Source organism: Pipra filicauda, unplaced genomic scaffold, assembly GCF_003945595.2.
Source record: "Pipra filicauda isolate LSUMZ 115617 unplaced genomic scaffold, ASM394559v2 scaffold81_size6448238_pilon, whole genome shotgun sequence".
Lineage (NCBI taxonomy): Eukaryota > Metazoa > Chordata > Aves > Passeriformes > Pipridae > Pipra > Pipra filicauda.
In genome coordinates, this window is record NW_024104998.1 from 1,729,628 (window position 1) to 1,749,631 (window position 20,004).

Consider the following 20,004-nt stretch of genomic DNA (forward strand, 5'->3'; position numbering starts at 1 on the left):
TTAAAGACACAATATTCTGTCTCTTTCCAACTATAAAATGGGCTGGGTTTGGATCTAGTTCTTAAAGCCTTCCACGTTCCTATTTGGGCTTAGAAAATTCTTCTTATTTTCAGAAGTTTTCAATTCATAGTCTTGTTAGGGTGTGAAAAAAAAGCCATTTTATTAGTAAAAGAAAATATAACTTATGACCTACATAATGCCTCTGTTGTGTTTGGAGATTAACAGTGGCCATCCCACAGGTCTGCCTGGCCAACGGACAGGGAGGTGGTGCCTCAAGTAAAGCTGTACAGGAAGCTGGAACCTCGGTCTGACTGCTGCCAGCATTAGTCCTCTTCATTCTAAAGGAGCACATATGAATTGGTGAGAAGAAATATGAGGTGTCCAAGCAAATGAAAGAACAGATAATTCTGAAACAAAAGAAATTGCAATTTGCATATGACCTTACATAATATCTAAAGTATTTCATATTTATATTAAACGTGTTATCCCATCTTATATACTTTAGTTGTGTCTTCGTTAACAGTCATCTCTTCCCAAGAAGTCAGTGTGACTACAAACCCATACAACTAAACTTTGCCTGAAGTCTAAATATAGTATATATTAAGAATATGGTCAGCAAAGCCTTGCAGCTATATGTGGAGATGACCATTTCATCTCTTGCTGGAAATAATGAACACCAGATACAAGGTCTTAGTGGTTCAAGTTTTTCTATGGTTTAGCTTACGTTGTTTCTGAGTCTTGAATGAAAAGCAAAATGCCTTTTAGCAGAAAGAATAAAACAAATGCTCAAGATGAGGAAGAAATAACTTGTTGGTATTGAAAAACCTTTGTGTCAGGTTTTAGCCTCATCTAGGCAGTACAGTAAGAAGAGGAAGGAAAAAGTAGCAACACATGCTTTACACTTTGAACTCCAGCTACCAGTTCACACAATAGTAATTCTTTTATTCATGTTAGCCAATTTAAGCTATGCAGGCATGTGAACACAAGTTATAATAAAACCTGCATTTTGCTATCCAGCATATCCTTAGAAGTTCTTATTTTCTTCTCTTTCTCTTATCTTAAAGTTCTACCGACTAAAGTGGGCTTATATACCTTGCTGCATATTCCTGATGGAGTAAAGTATGTAACTAATGATAAGGCACACATACCAACATAGAGCTGAAACAGGACTAAAAAGCAATATCAGAGCATAAAGACTATAAGCAAAATCTGAGGTATAGCTATCAGTGCCTCAAGAAATTATAAAAAGCCTTGAACAATACCTATGAAGAATCTTATGTCAATCAGACACGTTTACCGAAAGAATTGTAGTTCAGCCACTTTTTAAAGATAAGGAATAGGGAAATGTGGTATCAACTGCAGATGATTTTAAGGAATTCCCATTTAATTGAAAAGCAAGAAAACAGGGCCAAGGTACTAATTCTTGAGGGGAGAAAATAGATGTAGTAAGTAAGGAGATAGTGTGAATTGAAAACAGCAAGTTAATTAGGGAGTCTTAGAAACAAATTGTATCTCTCCAAAGAGTTTCTTTCAATTGTAGCTGTTCCCGAGGCTTTTTGTGATGTTTTGGTAGGTACAGTTCTACCTATCTGAGGTAGTAAAAGTTTGAAACAATGATACACTGAAAGAATCCTAGTAAACCAACTTCATGTTCCCCCACTAAGACAGCAGATATTTTTCACCTGGATACTTCAGAAAATAATGCTACGCTAGAAGATATATCTGGAAGAAGGAAAGCAAATATGTATAACAAAGTGTTGTTTCGTTTTCAGTTTCACCAATTTCTCTGTACTGAAGCTATTGAATAAATAACTTGTGTTTTTAAATCACTCAGCTCTCTCCCTGGTTTCCAAAAACAGCTCACATACACAAATCTGAATGGGATCTGCACTGTAGGAATAACAAGAACTGAAAGTAATCCAAATGTTTTTGAAGCAGCATTCCTTCTAGGTTTGGGAGCTTCCACTTAAATACCTGTATAACCACCTTCACATGAACTGCTCTTCGAAGGTTAACATGCGGAATATAATTGCAGAGGTATTCAGGATCGGTTATATTACTTTCTCTGTCAAGTGGTTTGGTTGACTGCTGGCTAGTGTATAAATGCTGTAATTCAAACAGTGATTTCAGTCCTGGGCCCATTTACATGGAATAGGTTATGTCAAAGCATGTTTCTAAAGTTGTGATGAGTAATTAAGGTTGAACAGAACAGGCTGTTAAGCTTACCACCTTATAAGAGCTTATTCAAAAGATGCTTAAGCACATTCTTCAATTACCAGTAAGTTCAAAAGACCTTAGTCCAAATTTTTATAGAAGCACGTATGAAAAACATTCTTCTTAATTTTTTTTCTTAATTCAACCTTACCTTGGAAATCCACAGGTCAATTTTTCACTATTTGTTTTATATCACAGATTATTAAGAAACTGTTCTGATAGTGTGAGTGAAAATGAGAAAGGAACCCTGTGCAAAATGAATGATCTTCATAATGAGAATGGTTGTCTATTCTGAAATCACAGGCAGAAATCTATTTAAAAACATGAACAGTATTTGCATCCAGTATTTGCATCTTCAGCATAATTTTCATCATTATAACAATAGCAAAAACATTATCTCTTTGAAAGACTGCACCTTCTGTCTCAGGAAAAGCAGAAAAGCCTTTAACCCGGTACTTGATTTGAAGAGCTAATTCATGTTCCTAACAAAATCACTTTTTTCAATAGGAGCAAGACAGTGGCTACCTGACTTTCATATAAACAGTTTCAGAGGTTTTCTTTGTAACTGAATGGGATTTTCATAGGCCTTATGCATTCATTTGTACAGCTATGCAGACTTGAAAGAAAAAGACAGCTCTTGAATTCTGGCTACCCAAGAAGTGCATACACCATCTGTGGCTGAGAGGGAAATGTAAAGCAAACAACTGAAGTAGCTTAGATGTGTTTATCCAATCAAAACTAAACTCTAAAGGCAAATGTGGTGATGTAATTACTTGTCACATAGCTAGCGCATCCATCAAAATATGTGCTTTGCACTTTGAAGCTGACCATGTAGCCTGTGTGTTTTAGGAATACGTATTTTATCTTCAAACTTGGGCTAAATTAGCATGACGAGATCTGCCACCGTTACTCTCTGCATGGAAGATTTTTTAATGAGAGAAAACAAAACATCATCTGTTGGGAGATAGGCAGCTGACCCTGAAATGCCATTGCTCTGACAGCTCTCTCTACTGTATCTTGTTCCTGGTCCAGAAGATACTTCCAGTAATACTGTTCAGAATGACTGTAAACCACAATTCAAGAGTGAGAAGAGATTATAACAGCACATAGTGAGGCTTCTGAATCCTTTAAACATAGGCAAATGGCAACAAGTATCGGGATAAACTGAGATATAACAGTGGAATTCTGCCTGTTTAAGTCCTTTGTCTTAGAGAATTCCATAGGAGGAAAAAAATTAAAATTTTGCGTCTCAAACCAGAATGGACACCTGAAAGGGGTCAGAGGCAGAATTTTATTAAGTCTCAGAAGGTCAAGATTAATCTGGAATACATGGGGGGAAAAAATCAGTATTCAGTTCTGCTGTGGTGGAGAAGTGGCCATGCTCAACAAGTGTATTTGAGGGGTTTGTTCCTTAGAACTGATTGAAAGCAGGGAAAGAGGAAGTGGGAGTGGGTTTAGGGAGTTCCAGTGGGAAGGGTGACTGGAGAAAGTCAGATCTGTGGAAAGGAGTGAGATTATAGAAAAATGAAGGAGAAGGATGAGGGAAATTCTGGAGCTTTGCAGAGTCTCTCCACACACTCACTAGCCCTCGTGTCTTCAGATGACAGGACACTGCCTCCTCCACTTCCCAGTAGCCTTTCCTCCCACAACAGTCCACTCCCACCTTAAAACCTAGAGGTCTTTTCTTCCCTATTCTTGCTCCCGTTGAGTGGCTTTCAGGTCCCACTATCACTGGAGGACGCAGTCACTTGACTCTGTGTGGATGGGGCAGGGGAGGGACAGCCAAAAGTGAGCAGGCAGGTTGTTGCCAGCTCGCACACTGACAGCCCACACTTCATACATACACACCAGCTTAACGCCCAGCAAGATCTTTCAAAACAAGAATCAAAGTCACATACTGTTGTTTACTTTGGCTGTGCCTGGAAGTTAAACTTGCCTATTGCCACTTGTATTGGTGAGATTCCACGGATTTCAGCTGATTTCTATGAGTAAAAATTGAATGGCTTGTTAGCAAGCCCCAGTTTTCCTTGGGTGCCTGGAGGAAGGTCAAGGAAGTCTCTAATGCCCACTGCTGCCTTTCACAGAGCTTTCTGGATGCTGGTGGTACTTGTGCAGCAGTTTTAAGATGCCTCCATCAGTTGCTAAAATATATAATAATATATAAATTGTTTATGTTCTTCTTTATTTCTCCCTGTAGAACAAAACTTTTGAGAAATGTTTCTTCCCATCCTAAGCAAGGAAAAATAATAGAGTAAAATGACAGAACCCTTTGGGAAAAACTGTTTAGCAACAGTTAAGGACTTTATTGACTGAACCTGCTATTTAAACAATTTAATTCTGCTTATGTGGGCTATGTAAAATTAGGTGTAGAAAATGACTAAAGGCAAAGCCTATTATCTTAATTATTAATGTATTAATATTTATATATTATTAATATATTACCCTAATATATTAACTAAGAAACTGAGTCTTTTTAAGAGTGTGAAACATATCTAATGATTTGTTTATAAAAAGCATGGACTAAGGGTTATTGCAGTTTAACAAATGAACTGCTGCTTCTTTGCCCTGGGGAACAGCAGATGGTCACTGACAGGGAAGGATTCAGTCCAGAAAGAGCAGAGTGTGCTGTCAGTGGCTTGCTTTTTTTTCCTGGGAAGAGGTACCAAATTAATAGAGATGTTAACTGACAATTATATTAAATGTGAACTTGCTCTTACTATGGCCAAGGGCAGGTCTGCATTAACTGCTTTTGTCTGAGATAATCACATTTAGTCACTGTATTTAAAAACACAGTGAATTACTACATTAAAAAGTTCATTTAGTATTTTTTAACTAGAGGAATTCAAAGGGACAATGGAGGTGGCAAACATCTGATTTTAGGAACCCTAAAACAGCTGTTCTGTTCACAGGCACAAGAAGTTGTTGTGAATCCAGGTATTTCTCAGCATTCCTTATCACTGCCACTCATTTTCCAGGGTCTATTAATCTGCTTTGGGACTCAGGATGGGGAAACATGATTTCTGTCAGGATAAGGCTCCCTCCTGACAGACTTTGTGCAAAGGTCTGTATCAGTAAATATGCATTAAGTTTTGGAGAGACTCAGGAATGAGACAAATTCTATTTACTTTATAGTAAAATGTAATTTCAAAATAAGAATAGACAGAATGCTATGTTTATTTCATAGTCTCCTTATTTTATACAAAATGTAAAAGACTAGTTACTACTCCCCATTGTTATTTACAAGAAACTGCAAGTATATAGTTAAGACAGAAAATCATGGGGTTGTAGCAACTATGCTAGCGATAATCCTGGATAACACACAATTCTTTTTTGTATGTTTTTCACATACGTAGTTTAACACATTAGCACATACAGTCACCTATCTCACTTATTATCACTGCAACATTTTTACATATTAATGTCCAACTACTCTCTGAGGCTTATTTTTTTACTCTATCTACAGCACAGGTACTATAAAAATAAACACTTAATCCTTTTGTCCCTTTACTCCTTTTTAGTCTATATGCATGGAAAATTCAATTTCAACATGAACTTTGCCCAAGAGAAGTTTGAAAGGTAAGGCTATGGTTAATTTTAAATTGAACTCAAGTAATTTCATCCTGTAAAAGCTCTTTGTAGACAAAATCCATTAATGCTACTATAGCGTGATAAGCCTAGAATAGGCGTGCTTTTGTGTCTTCTTTGCAATCTAGCGTTCTACTGGTGAATAAAACAAAAGCAATAGCCATGCAAACAGGACAGCAATACAGTAACATTTCCTTTACTAACAGCAACAAAAGGTAAATCTTCTGAAAATTTCTATATTTCTATTCAACATGCATCCCTTTGAAAAATTTTCTTATTTTCTGTATACTCACCCTCCACTTGCTGTATCCTTGTATTTTCAGATGTGGTTATAATGATGGCCCAACAGCCATCCACTGCTGTGCTATCACATCCTGTAAAGCAAGTGACATACTTTTGGGGCCATAGTAGAGGTGGGGAGGTTTACCCCTTCCAGTAAGTCTGCCTCTGATTCCTGAGGCAGCAAGCTATTCTTTGGTTTTGTCAGGAATCTTAAAGGTATGTTCACATTAAACTCCACTTCTTTTTCGTCACTGGTGACACACTGTCATACTTAGCAATTCTCATGATTTTCCTTGTTTGGTCTTTTTCCTCTGAAGACTTTATATGCTATTTTGTCTCTGTGTAAGACTTTTTGCATGCATGCATTGCAAGATACCGTCTCTCCTGAAAAGCTCAATAAACATAAATAGGGCTAGGATGCTGATACCTCTTCACACAAGTGGACTAGAAAGACTGTGGTTTTCCAAATGCCAAAGACAAAAACCTCCAGAGAACCCAGGAACTAAACTGGATTTCTTACCTCCCAAGGCAGTGCCACAAGTCCAGCCATCCATTCTTGCTAACACCTTGGCAGCTGGATTACAAACCTCTCTTGTGAGTAATAAAACCAGTTAATAATAATCATCTGAACAACACAAACCTAGCAATGCTGCAGACATGCTAGGGAGCATCTTGTGCACCCAAGAAGCTCAGCAGCATTAGTGTCAAGGGTATAGGAATAAATGCAACAGAGAGCATGCACTCTTTGAAATGCATTTCCACTCAGGCAGTTTACTGTATGGGTGGGAACTTTATAACAACACTGTCCCCTTTCTCCCACTGTTCCTATGTGTTCTCAGGATGAGAGCCTAAAGGCAGCATGTGAATTCAGCCACTTCAGTGCAATTCTTTCGTCTATCCTACATGCAATTACAGCTTCAAGGGAGGGGGAAAATAAGACATGCATGTGAATATTCTGAGCGCATCTTGAAGAGATCTTGCTTAGGAATAAACTGTGTTTGTCTTTTGATCATCCTCCACATGGTCCTGAGAATGAGAATAAGTTGCAAGAAGGTGCCCCATGAAGGAATGAATCACAATTTAAAGACGCTGACGGACCTCTCAGCCAAACTGAATCTCAAATCAGGAAAACAGGTCGAAATACTAGGGTTTTCTAAAAGCTCATTAAGAGTCAGGTATTTTGTGTGGTAACTGTACAGATTTCAGCTCTGGAAACAAGTCCAAAGCATGTGTTACTGGTCCCTTTGACTCTCACTAGTGTATTTTTCTTTTTTTTCCTTGAGGGAAAGGCTAGCAGCCAAAGTATAGCTTTCTTGGCTTTAACATATCTGAAGAATACGTGAGAAGAAACATTTGTTGTATTTTATTTCTGGTTTATTTCAGCATGGAGTATGGATAAATCTGGACCATATATGATTTTTGTAGTCCTGGCTAAATAGTAAACTAGCTTTCTGTATAACTAGCATGAAATTTGATCACTTGCTTCTATGTGGAGGGTTTAAGAATAAAATTAAGGTGAATTTGTTAATTCATTAACATGCAACTCTGTTAATACTTAGTGAGGGAATTTAGGTTAAATATTATTGTTACTCTGAACACATGAAAAATCGTAAGTAGTAGTACTAAATTAACCAGATACTGGGAGATTCTTTCGAGTAAAGTTGTAAATATTGTGAGCAAAAAGCACAGTACATTTGTATTTAGAGCAAATTATTCTCATTAGCGTTGATCACTAATTCTTCATTTTCACCCTGCTCAGCAGATTGACATGCATATTAATGCACTGTCTTGGAACTGAGCCATAGGCAAAAGTAATGTTTTTGACATGTTCACTGTTTTAATGGCTAGCTTTCAGAAGGTTAAGGTGTATTACCGCATACAAACAGATACTGTAAAATTTCCAATAAATTCTGTAGTATATCTGTAGTATATCTCTGTTGATACTTCCAACAGAGGCATTTTAACTTAGAACCTACCAGATCCTGCCTACCTTTCCTAATATCCTTTCTGCTGCAAATGAGGAAGTTCTAGTGTATCTCTGATGGGACAGTGGGCAGAACATACCCTATAGATTCAGTCTCCAGACATGGAACTGCCAAGAGGCTTCACCTTAGCACATCAACTGACTCATACTTCTCATGGAAGAGGAGTAGATGGAAGTCATAGTGTGCTCAGATTTAACTTCACTTTAGAAAACTTTACATTACTATCTGAATTAATTTTCAAATGTGATTCTATCTTTCTATATATCCCACATCCTTACAGCAAATTGTGTCTCATGCTGAAAAACAAAGAGGAATAGAAACCTAACAATTGTGGCTGTAGTACAGTAAATTTTTTAAACACTTAGGAAGAAAATGCTAAATTTCAGATTTCCTGTGCAGCTTTAATTCAGCCTGCATATGTCTGTATGTGCTGTTCAATTATATGACTCTATTGTATATTTTCCACTTGACTACTGTATTAGTCAGTATTCAATTTTCCTTTTTCTTTACTGTTATTATTGTTGTATGTGGCCTCATTTTTTTACTCACAACTTGACAAATTCTGCCTGGGGACAAAAGTTTTTTTTGCTTTGTCATACATTCTGACACTAACTTATTCACAGATATTATGTTTCTATGATATTACTTAGTTCATTTTCACAATAATCCTTTGAGATGAGAGAGTATTATTACTGCTTTCAGAAGAAGGAATGAGGCAGAGAAAGTTAAAAGTCAAAGTATCTATTGATTTTGAGTACCTAATATAAGACAGAAAGGATTCTGTAATATTTAACATCAAATAGCAACCAGCCAGACTGCTTTAAGTATTACCTGGAAGTACAGCTCTGAGTGCCTAACACTCTGTAGACCAGGTCTTGACATTCCAGTCAGACCTGCTGTAGTGGAACAAAGAATGGGCTAATGGAGCCAGGTATTTCTGCTGGCCTTTCTCCCCACATCCGGAGGTAATAACTACAGTGGGTTGTATCCAGTAACACAAGGGATCAGTCCAGATGTTTTGTACATACGGGCAATCAACTCCATGTTTCTACAAAAGGCATAGCTGACATGTCACAGCTTCCTATGCCAGCCAGTTTGAGTCAGAAAGATACCCCTTAATGAACTCACAACAAATATGAGATGTGGACATTAAAGGTAACAAGTTGTTGGAGACAAGTGACTGTAGCAACTGCATTTTGGAAACCCTTAGTGCCTTTTGCATGCTCAAATGAGAATTTCATGAGTAGTCATGTACCTGAAATGTCATTGGTATGTAGCAATGTAACCTCATTAGCTAGCTATCTAAATGCTTACTTCACATTTAGATAGGGATAAAAATTAGCCTAAAATATATGAAATCAATGTGTGACATTTTAGATCAGGAAATTAAAATTATTATCAGCACGTGCAAAGTAACTTTAAAGACTAAAGAAATTGGACATCCACTGAGAAAAAAATACTAACTTTGTGATTCTACATAATCAGAGCTTAGAACTGCAGCAGTAGAATAACTAAAAAACACTTTTCCAGATTGCAGAATAGTTTGGTGTCTTTTTATGGTATCACCAGGACGCATTGTTGACTCTGGGAACAATAATAAGAAGAACAGGAAACTGTATTTGATCTCTCAAAATAGCAGAGGCCTCTTGCACTATGTAAATACCTAAACTTGGACACTGATTTTCTATGGTTCTAGGCTAGGCTCAGGATTACAGAATTACCAGTTGTTTATACATTGGCCCCAAATCTCTATTGCTCTGCAGTCTGTGCACGTTAGCCCTCTCACAATTACAGTTCATAGAACTCATTACTATTGTTTGCTCACTGACAGCTAACTGCTCTCTATGGCTCCCTATACCCAGGAAGAATGAAATGTTCTAATTCTTGTTCCTGAGCAGAAAAAGGGCCTGTCTCCAAACTACACAATTTCAGGTGGGAGAATTAAATAAAAGAAACTACATACAAACTAAAACAAAGTAGGGAGAAACTAGAAGGCATCCCTTCCTCAGCTAAAAAAGAAAAGCCACTGCCAAAAAAAGTCTATCATTACACCCGTGGAAAAAAAATGCCATAGGCTGCAAACCACTGGTATGTGATTTAATAGTCTGTCATTGTTCTTAATCCTGTTATTGTTTTCTTTGCTATTTGTTTCCACAGCAAAATTCCAGCAGTGATAGAAAATGAATAGCAGTGAGACAGTTTGGAGTCCATCTGAAACTGTCTGGTGTTCTTTGAGTCCTGGATTTTTGCTAGAATAAGATTTAATCTTGCAACCTGTACTTCACTGATATCCTCACTGAATGCTCTGGGAACAGCAATATGAGTAGGGAGTTGGCAAACTGGACAGATAATCACACATTATTCAACATCCAGCTGCCTTTGGCTACTATCACTCAGTACAGTTTGCTGAATTACAGCTTGCTTGTACACTGGTAATCAGATTTCCTTGCATTTAGAATATTTTGTCTTTCATTCTCGGTTTCCACCCTCTTTATCCATCCATCAGTCATTCTCTATATAAAACCGAATATGTTTTGAATTCATAGAAAATGTCAACAATGCCAAGTCCTTTGACTGCATGTTAAAGCCCCCTCTGTGGTTTGTGGTTTTGCTTATGGTTAACTCTTCTGAATGATTTTCCTGTGGCTTTGTTCATCCCTAAGAAAAAGAAGCGCGATTTCACTTTATAAACCACAGACTCCATACACACATTTACATCTGTAAATAGCTGTAACTGGCCCCAATGAAAGCTACAATCTACATGGAATAGCTAACACAAGCCCAGTAAACATCTGCATTGTTTTTTAAAACTTCCCTCCACTTTAAAATCCAGTATTACTAATACAACTACAGAACTATCCTATTAACCTGTACAGACCTAATTTACCTCCTTGCCACAGCAAAGATTAATATAGAAAAAGAGCTTCTGCTTCTCAAATAAAATGGTTTCCATAATATGGGAGTTAAATCTGCTTTTATAAATATTATTGCTCTCTCATGATCTCACAACAAAAATTTATTTCTTGCACAGCATGCTATGTAAACTTAAACTTTAGCAAAATAAAGTTTAATTAAAGTTCTTCTTACTTTCAGTAGAACAACATGAGAGCAACAGATTTTGCACAGCTGTTCTGATCTGTGTTATAAAAATAGCTGTATTGACAAATATGTGTTGGGAGGAAAGTATTGTAGTAATGGAAAGAAAGTGCCAACTTGCCTACTGACCAGATGTCTGGTCATTTTATATAAATGTTTATATGTACAGTGATCTTTGCTTAGAGTGTATGGCAAAGACTGAGTGAGATTCTGCCAGTATTTTATATCGTACAATGGCTTTTTTAAGAAGAAAAGCAGGTCTCCTGGTTTTTAACAACACAGGTGACATGGGGTCTTTGAATGTAGGCAAGTGTACGAAGCAGGCCAGAAAACACGTTTTCAGATTTTGAAAATTCTAATATGTATGAACAAAAGCTCAAAAAAGAGAGAGGAGAAAAAAAGTTTTAAATTTCAGGCTTAACATTTCATTAAAGCATTCATGACTCGTGTCTGTGGAATGATATACCTATTCATGTCTTATAAATCAAGACTCACAATAAACTTCATCTGTAATCTTAAAAAAAAAGGGTCTGGCCATGTTCCGTCTTCTAACTTGAACCCATACTATGAAAGAAAACGTAATTTCATAACTAGTAGGGATTCTACCACCTCTGCAGCCTTCCTGGCATTGCCAAAGTCAGGAAATTAAGACAATATGAGACTATTGTTCTAATTCCAACACAGAAGGAAATAACAGTTCTGATGCAGGAGACAGATTTTGGTTGGCTTTCACTGTGTGGAGAGAGGTGAGACAGTATTTTTGCCAATGAATTATTGGCTTTCCTTCTAAGACTGGAATTTCATATTATCCACTAAGTCAGCATACGAATACAATAGCATTGTCACCACCAATTCCCTTTGAGTCCCTCTACACTTGAGTTTTTGGGCAAACCTTTCACTCTCATTACTTACACAGTCAGTCTCCAGCTGCTCCTCATCCACTGAAGACACTTGGCACAGTAGTTATATCCAAGGGTACACTGGTATTGAACAGCATATTTTTGTCATTCCAGAAAGGAATTTTTCACTAACCATAGCAAACCTTTCACATCAAGATGTCGCCTCAAAGAGTTTTGAGTTATCAGGGATTCTTTCCTTGGCCCTAGGGAACTTACCCACCTTGGCGATACATGGTGGTGAGTGACTTATGTTATTTGAGAAGTTTTCATGGATTCTTGATGTTAAAGAAAAATCTCACTGATTCCAGTTGCACCTACAAGACACAAAAGATGCAGGGCACCTTAAATCAGTGGTTTCATTCCGTATCCTGTGCCAAAGTCATAGACTTTAGCTAGAGCCACAAGCCACCTTCATATCTAGGCCCATTCAGCTGATATCTTGGATAATATCTGATATTGCTAGCAAATACTCAGAAAATATTGTTCACAGTTCTAAAATTTCCTAAATGCATGAAAATAAGTATTCTATAGTGTTGTTTTGACTCAAACACTTATGTCATAATACAATATTTTCATGGTAGCTGTGAAAACACAAGTTTGTTCAGTTATACCTTTAGACCTTTTCAACATTTGGACATAGTGAAATTTTTAAATCTCAGAATTCATTTAGTAAGTTCAATTATTTTTGGCCAGTAATTATTTTGACAAACATATCCAGAGCACATGTCTTCAATTCATTCTAACTATTTAACTTCAGTCTTCATTTTGTTCTTAGGGAAAAAAAATCTAAACAAAAGGAGATAATGGGTGTTTTGTGCTAATTACAGGTTAGCGTGTTTTATGTGTAATGTGGGTCCTAGATTAGCAAGCCCTTACTCCAAGAAGCCTTAGTACATAATTTTAAACAGCAAAAACATTGCTAATTCCAGAACTTCATAGGTGAGTACTTGTGTTATTTTTATTAAAGTGCTCAACCTCAAAACACGCAAGCCTGAAGCTGTAAATCCATGGAATAGGAGTTTCACTTGCTAAATATGCATGTGAGCACTAGCTATGAAGTTTTAATAGATCTAAAATAAATACACCAGTCTTACTGTACTCCACTGCCTTGAGTTATTCCTATCAAGTCTAAAGTAAAGACTTCAGGGCAGCTGAAGAGGAAGAAACCTGAAAACTGGCATTCCTCTTGGAACACTAGTTGATTTTTAACTGGTGAAAAGTAAGACTGTTTCTACAGCAAGAGTGCATTAGATTCTGACTTGCAATGGCAAAACAGAGCTTTCCAGTCCTTAGGCACATTATCCTGTTTTAATTGTTCATTTTCTCTCAACTGTTCTCTCTGCAAGAATTAAACAGATTATTATCACTCTAAAGAGTTTGCTTTCCATGGAAGTTCTTCAAGCATTTGTGAGGCACAGATGCATTTGCCTATAGCAGACATAGAAATGTTTAAAAATCAGCCACGTGAAAAACGAAGCAAATACAGGTAAAGTGTTCCATGACATCACTTTAAAATAACTATTATAGTAACTTGAAATTTTAAAATCATTGTTACACAAATTGCATTTTTATTCCTTCACTGTTCTGTAAAGACGTTGCTCGAACAGCAGCTGCTGTGGTCCTGTCATCCTCCATCCTCATCCTTCATCTGCTCTTCTATCATTGGAACGTGTAAAAAAAATCTTCTAATAGTAGTTGTAATGTGTAAAAATGATAGTCCATTCCATTATTACTTATATTTCTTACATTGCTTCCTAAAAATGAGCAAACAATCCTTAGTGCAAAAGCTGGGATTAGTTTTCCACTTCTTAAGGCCCCTAAAATTAGGACATTGAGTTAACAGTTACAAGAGAGCATCAGTGCCCTGGAGAGATTTTCCAGGAGTTTGGGCAGATCTAGCCTTTTCCAGGTTTTGAAGGACATGACCCACAGACTGAAGCCTCCCTTCAGTAAAGCTGGCTATGTAACAACACAGCCTTTACTACTTGCAAGAATTTTTACAACACAGCACAAAGTCTTGCTGCAGAAAGAGTTATGTTGTGATTCACTGACCAATATAAACAATATAAACAGCATGTTGGATTGGAATGAGACGTTACTAAAAAAAAAAAATCCCTCAATATTTTTTGAAAACAGAACACTCAGTATTTGCTGATTAGGCATTTGCAGGACTTGCGGTTACACTGTTGATTCCTTCAGAGTTTACATATCTCTAGATCAAACAATTCAGCTAAAAAGACAGGTCATAGTTCTAAGGAGCAATGGACTCAAAGGGATGGAAGTAGGAGACAGTAACGTTCTCACTCTAAACGAATATATTAAATACTGCATGGAACTCTTTACCATTGAGTTTCTCTATGTGTCACCCCATTCCAATCTCACACATATTTTATTTTACTATCTAGCTTTTTGGTATCACAACAGAGCTTATATTCCCATATTGGGCGTAACAGACAGCACGTGTAAAACTCACTAAGTCTTACACTTCCTTACATTTCATATGTATTGCAAAGTCTGAAGAGGCAATATCTCTTTTGAATGACACAGGAAGTAGATCATGAGTAGATCCTTGGTTGCTTTGGTAAAAGTAACTGCAGAGCTCCACCTAAATTCATTTAGATAATTATGTGACTGATTTGAAATTAGCCCATTAGCTTCTGCTGTAAGAGTTCTCGTTCACTTCATCGTGCCAGCCTTTTCACATTTTTCCCTTTTCAGCTGTTACTGAATTTCAGTGGTAGCTAAAAAACAAATTTCTCTTTGGGGAATCAAGCACACCAAGGATTGTGACAGGGCAATTTATTATTTTAAAGTTGTGCCAAGCAGGGTGAACCTGATTTTCTTTAAAACATGCATCAAAAATACATTATTCTCATTACTTTATTCATGTTACATTTCTACAATTTACAATACAGCTTTACCAGGATGCCTGCTGTCTATATTTCACAGCATCACAGAATCCAAAAAAGGCTTGGATTGGAAGGGAACATGAAAGATCTGAAAGACTATCTAGTTTTAAGTCCCCTGCCATAAGCAGAGATGCCATCCAGTAGATCAGGTTGCTCAAAGCCACATCCAACCTGGCCTTGAACACTTTCAGGGATGAGGAATCCACAGCTTCTCCAGTCAACCTGTTCCAATGCTTCACCACCCACGTAGTAAAGATTTTCTTCCTAATACCTAATCTAAACCTATTCTCATTCGGTTTGAGGCCATTCCCTCTTGTCCTATCGCTACATGCCCTTGCCAAAAATTCCTCACCAGCTCTCTTGTAAAGCCCCCTTTACATACTGGAAGGTGCTGGAGCCTGCTCTCCTCCAGGCTGAACAACCCCAGCTCCCCAACTCTCTCAGCCTATCCCCAGAGGAGAGGTTCTCCAGCCCTGTGACCATCTTGATGTCTCTCCATTGGACCTGTTCTAACAGATCTATGCCCATCTTATGCTGGGGACTCCGGAGCTGGATGCAGCACTCCAGGTGGGGTCTCACCATAGCAGAGAGGGAGAATCACCTCCCTCGATCTGCTCGCCACGCTGTTTTTGATGCAACTCAGAATTCATGGATCAAATATTTATCCCACCACCACCCCCTTCCAAAATACTGAGACTTATACTAGCGTGAAAATAGCGCGCTATAAGTTAAATCCCGCTCTTCCTCCCGCAGAAGCGCGTTCCCAGGGCAATGTTCCACAGGCAGGTGCCGGCGGGTCTTCCTCCGCAGCTGTTCCCCGTCCTCTCCAGGAGATGCCGCTGCGCCCCGCTGATCCCAGCTCCGCACTCTCGCGGCCGGCTGCATCACGCGGATCCCGGTCCTGGTCTCCAAAACCCGCAGGGGATTGGGAGACAATGAACACGTGTGGTCAGCGAGAGAGAGCAGGGCCCGGCGAGTGCACGGCCGCCGTGACGAGTTGCCCGGGTGCTCTGCTGTACTTTGTCATGCCAGCCGGTGGATTCCTGCTCGCTGGGCAGTACGGAGAGAGGCCTTTGTGTACACAGTAAAACCGGGAAACAAAACCTGGGGCATCGACCTGGGATATTTAGAACATCGATCCTGCTCCTAACGGATCAGCTCTGAAGGTTTAAAATTACCACAGTAATCAACTGCTATTAAAATGCATTTCCAAACCAAATCCTGCTACAGATACTTGAAGAGTACAGCACCATAAGCATCAGAAGTGCCTCGGTATTGCAGCACTGCACCCATGTTTAAATCTGAAAGCCCAAAAACATATTCTAAATCGATGTTCGCATTTCAAGGGTGTTTGCTTTTTCCACTTGTCATATTCCCCATGTTAGTAACAGATAAGAAGCACGATGCTAACTCCTGAGCCTACCGGAGGTAAACTGAGAGAAGAGACTGCAACAGAGGAGAGGGCAGGATGGGAAGGCTTCATTTCCAAAATCTTTCTGATTCCTTATCATACAGAGTAGAAAGGGATCCCATGAACTTCTGCAGCGTTTTGCATATGACATGAATTTAAAGGGTATTCAAAGCATCTTTCATGCTAATTATAGCAGACAGACAGTTCCAAGTATGCTTAACATAGACATTTGAAAGACTAACGCAGCTGCTTCTGGGAATAGATACAGCTGTCTCATAGTGACTTGCACTGAGATGGTGATTTGTGTTTTAAGTTAAAGTATGGGCAAGTTTACCTTTTTCCAGAGATTATGTGAATAATTAAAATGAAATTTAAAAAAAAAAAAAAGTTATATTCCTCCACAGTGCATTTATTAATGAAGTGCAAAACTGAAGTGAAATAAGTCAGGTTATCATCACGGAATTCAGTAGGAACAGCAATAGTTTTCAGCAATATGTTTAAGTAGAATATCACAACCAGCCAGGCATACTGCTTCACTTTAGGGTTAAAGTTTTCCTCATCAAGTAAATAATTTGCTAGCAAAACAGAAAACAGCTGCCAAACAGATAACAGGCAATGCTCCAGGTTGTTTTTATTATAATTTCAGTCAGTCAAACATCCAGAATAGCATTTTTAAATTATTTCTGGAGGGCAGTTTAACAGGAGAAGAAGCCAATAAAGTAGTATAACTTTCATTTCTCACAATACTCAATTAAATGCATTAATGTAAGTTATCTTTAACTTTTGAAAATTTCCTTACATTGCTATGTAGCCTTTATGGGTTTAAAATAAGATAGCAAACATACAGCTTCAATTATAGATACGTCTGGTAATCCTGCTCTGCTATGAACTCAATAAAGAACTTAATTTCTGATAAGTATCGAAATTTAATAATTTAATAAGTATCTTTCTTCATTACTCCATTAGGAACCAAAAATCCCATTTGAATTGACTTGCCATTTCCATGGTAATGGAACATGTAAGGACAAGAAATAGAACTCTAAACAAGAATAGCCAAACAAGAAGGAATAAAAGTATCTTGTTTGATTATTTCTAGCATTAGGGCAACTATTGTTGCACTAATAAATGAAATAAACAATTTTCACCATCAGTTGCCACAACACATTCTGCTTTACATTACCAAGCCCAGCTATAGGGATTTTCTAGCAAACACGCTAAAATTTAGAAATGCTTTTCCCTTTTCACTGCACTTTTCTCTTAGCTATTTACCCTTGCAGGCATTATTTGCCCTGCGATCAGATATTATTTTTGTGCTCATTATTTATAATGATAAACAAAATAATATTGCAATAATCCGAGGTGCATTAAAATTTTGCTTTTGCTAGTCATGCATGAAAGCTGTGCATGTGCTGAAGCCACTCAAGGCCTCAGCACTAAAAATAGTGCTCTATTGTTAGTGGATAAAAGACGAAACAAGTCTCCCAGCACTGGAGCACAGGATGCTGTATTAAATGTTAAGCTTTGCCTGTTCTAAAAGTGAAAGGCAACATCCACTAATAGACTAGTCTGTTGGGTGAGACATACGGCTGGGAAGGGCTCACTCTGACTCTGCAGCTTCCCAAGGCAGCAGGAGTAGCAGCTGATCTTTCTGCCTCAGCCATGGCAGAAGCTGTTATAAGACACTGGGTGGAAACTCCTGTACGCTACCAGGAGCAGTTTGCTGACCAAGAGCTGGAAACACACAAACTGAACCACCTTTTATATGCTTTGCCAGGCCCTGCTACAGCAGCACTGAGCAACCAAAGATGCACCACAGAAAGCACGACTGGGGCAGGGGAGAGTGGCCAGGAGGAGGAAAACACACGGTTCCAGGTCTTGCTGGATGTTGTGCAGTTCCGTCCCGAAGATATCATTATCCAGACTTTCGAAGGCTGGCTCCTGATTAAAGCTCAACACGGACCCAGGATGGATGAACACGGTTTCATATCCAGAAGCTTTACCAGACAGTACAAATTACCTGACGGGGTGGAGAACAAAGACTTGTCTGCACTTTTCTGCCATGATGGCATTTTGGTTGTTGAAATGAAGAACTCGGTGGGAAAGAATTAGAACCTTGTCTGTTGTAATTGGTGAGATAAAATCATTCTTAATTAATATAACAAAGTAATATCATTCATGCAACGCTGTAGAGTGTGGTAAGCATGTGCCTGTATTTATATTACAGTAAAGGAAAGCCTTTGCATATGTTTTTCAGTATGCTGAGTTTATTGTTTGATGTGAATGTTAGACTGCTTGCCTCCAGCTACATATATGTTGGAAATCCAGGCTGTCTGAAGAGTAGCAAACTTAGGCTAGTCTCAGCAGGAGAAAAAAAAAAATCTATTTTATAATACATTAAAAATAAAGTATATTTTTGAATTAAGTAGGAGGACTTGTATTTCTAAAAAAATAAGCATTTGTCATACATAGTCATAAAGATTAAAGAAGCAATAGACAAGTTGTAAGTTAGTTTTCAGTTGTGGGCAATAGACAAGTTATGGAAATTTAATTTAAGTAGCAAAAAAGGTGCTTTTTAATTTTTGAAATCAAATTCTTCTCTTTGGAAAAGCATACAAACTGAAAAATACTATCAAGAAAAGAATCTCTATTTCCACAGTTCAAGCTTGTATACCAAAATAAGTCTTGAGAGACTATTTTTTAGAAGTGTATTGCATTTTTTAAACTATAAGAAAAAAGAATAATCACTGACTATATTTGCTTGAAAACACAGTAAGTAGAAATTATACTTTCTGTCAAAGACAAATTAATTTAAAAGAAAACATTTAAAGACATTTTAGAAAATTGGTTTTGTTTAACATTTTCCACTATGTTATCAACTGAAGAAAAAAATTTTTGCTTACAAATGCTCAAAAGGATCAAATTCTTCATTGTGAAACCTGGTAATAAAAAGACATTACTCTTACACAAATGCCTTTATTCTTATGCATTTTAGGTAGTCTTGTTATTCAATCAGATGAGTATTTTATTCTTCATGTTGCTTGACAATTTAGGCTGAGATTCCACAACTCTCTCTTCAAGAGCAAATTTTTCTGCCTGTGTATAGTCCCACTCTCTCCGTAAGAACATGGGCTCTACATGAATCTAATTTTAAGTGAAGAGGTTCCTTTTACTACAGACACAGGTCTAGTTTCTGTTCCACTCTTTCATGAGAGTGGCAGAGATGAAAAAATATCCACCCACTATATCTAGTATCTGGTCTTCTCAACATTAAAAAGAAATAATGCTGTGAGTTTGTAAATACTCACACATTTGAGGGGAACTGCAGTTGCAAGTTGAACTGCCTCCTTTTATGTCTACTGGAGATGGGTATGTCTGCTGTGCTATGAATAGTAAAGGAATGTGGAATGGAAAGTGCCAAGTTAAATACAGACTCTATCATATCCATCTGCTGTTTGGAGAAATCAAAAACATAATCAAATGAAACTGACTACAAATACAATTTTAAGAATACAAGAAAAATCTGATTAACAAAGCCCAGGCTCTCGCTAGCTGAAGCCAAAGAGTTCCTTAGTTTAAACGAAAGTTCTAAGCTTGTAAGTTTGCACGTGTCCATTTATTAGAGT

The 20,004-nt window shown here is 37.7% G+C and overlaps 2 protein-coding genes across 5 annotated transcripts in view; one reads left to right on the top strand and one right to left on the bottom strand.

The window, feature by feature from the left end:
• Positions 1 to 20,004, bottom strand: part of ARL15 (ADP ribosylation factor like GTPase 15) — a 261,132-nt gene that overhangs the window by 228,344 nt on the left and 12,784 nt on the right. The window contains exons 2-3 of one of the 4 annotated variants that reach the window (XM_039390406.1): positions 12,282 to 12,375; positions 194 to 338 (exon numbers count right to left, since the gene is read on the bottom strand). The exons of 1 other annotated variant lie outside the window; for it this stretch is intronic. In XM_039390406.1, coding sequence (XP_039246340.1) covers positions 194 to 337 — 144 coding nt within the window. In that variant the 5' untranslated portion in view covers position 338; positions 12,282 to 12,375. Of the gene's footprint in view, positions 1 to 193; positions 12,258 to 12,281; positions 12,376 to 20,004 lie in introns of those variants that run through there. 2 more of the 4 variants (XM_039390405.1, XM_027716371.2) reach the window with 2 other exon arrangements.
• HSPB3 (heat shock protein family B (small) member 3) lies at positions 17,893 to 19,203 on the top strand. The gene is given in 2 exon segments (XM_027716378.2): positions 17,893 to 17,952; positions 17,954 to 19,203. Coding segments are annotated over 2 exon segments (597 nt in total). The 3' UTR covers positions 18,491 to 19,203.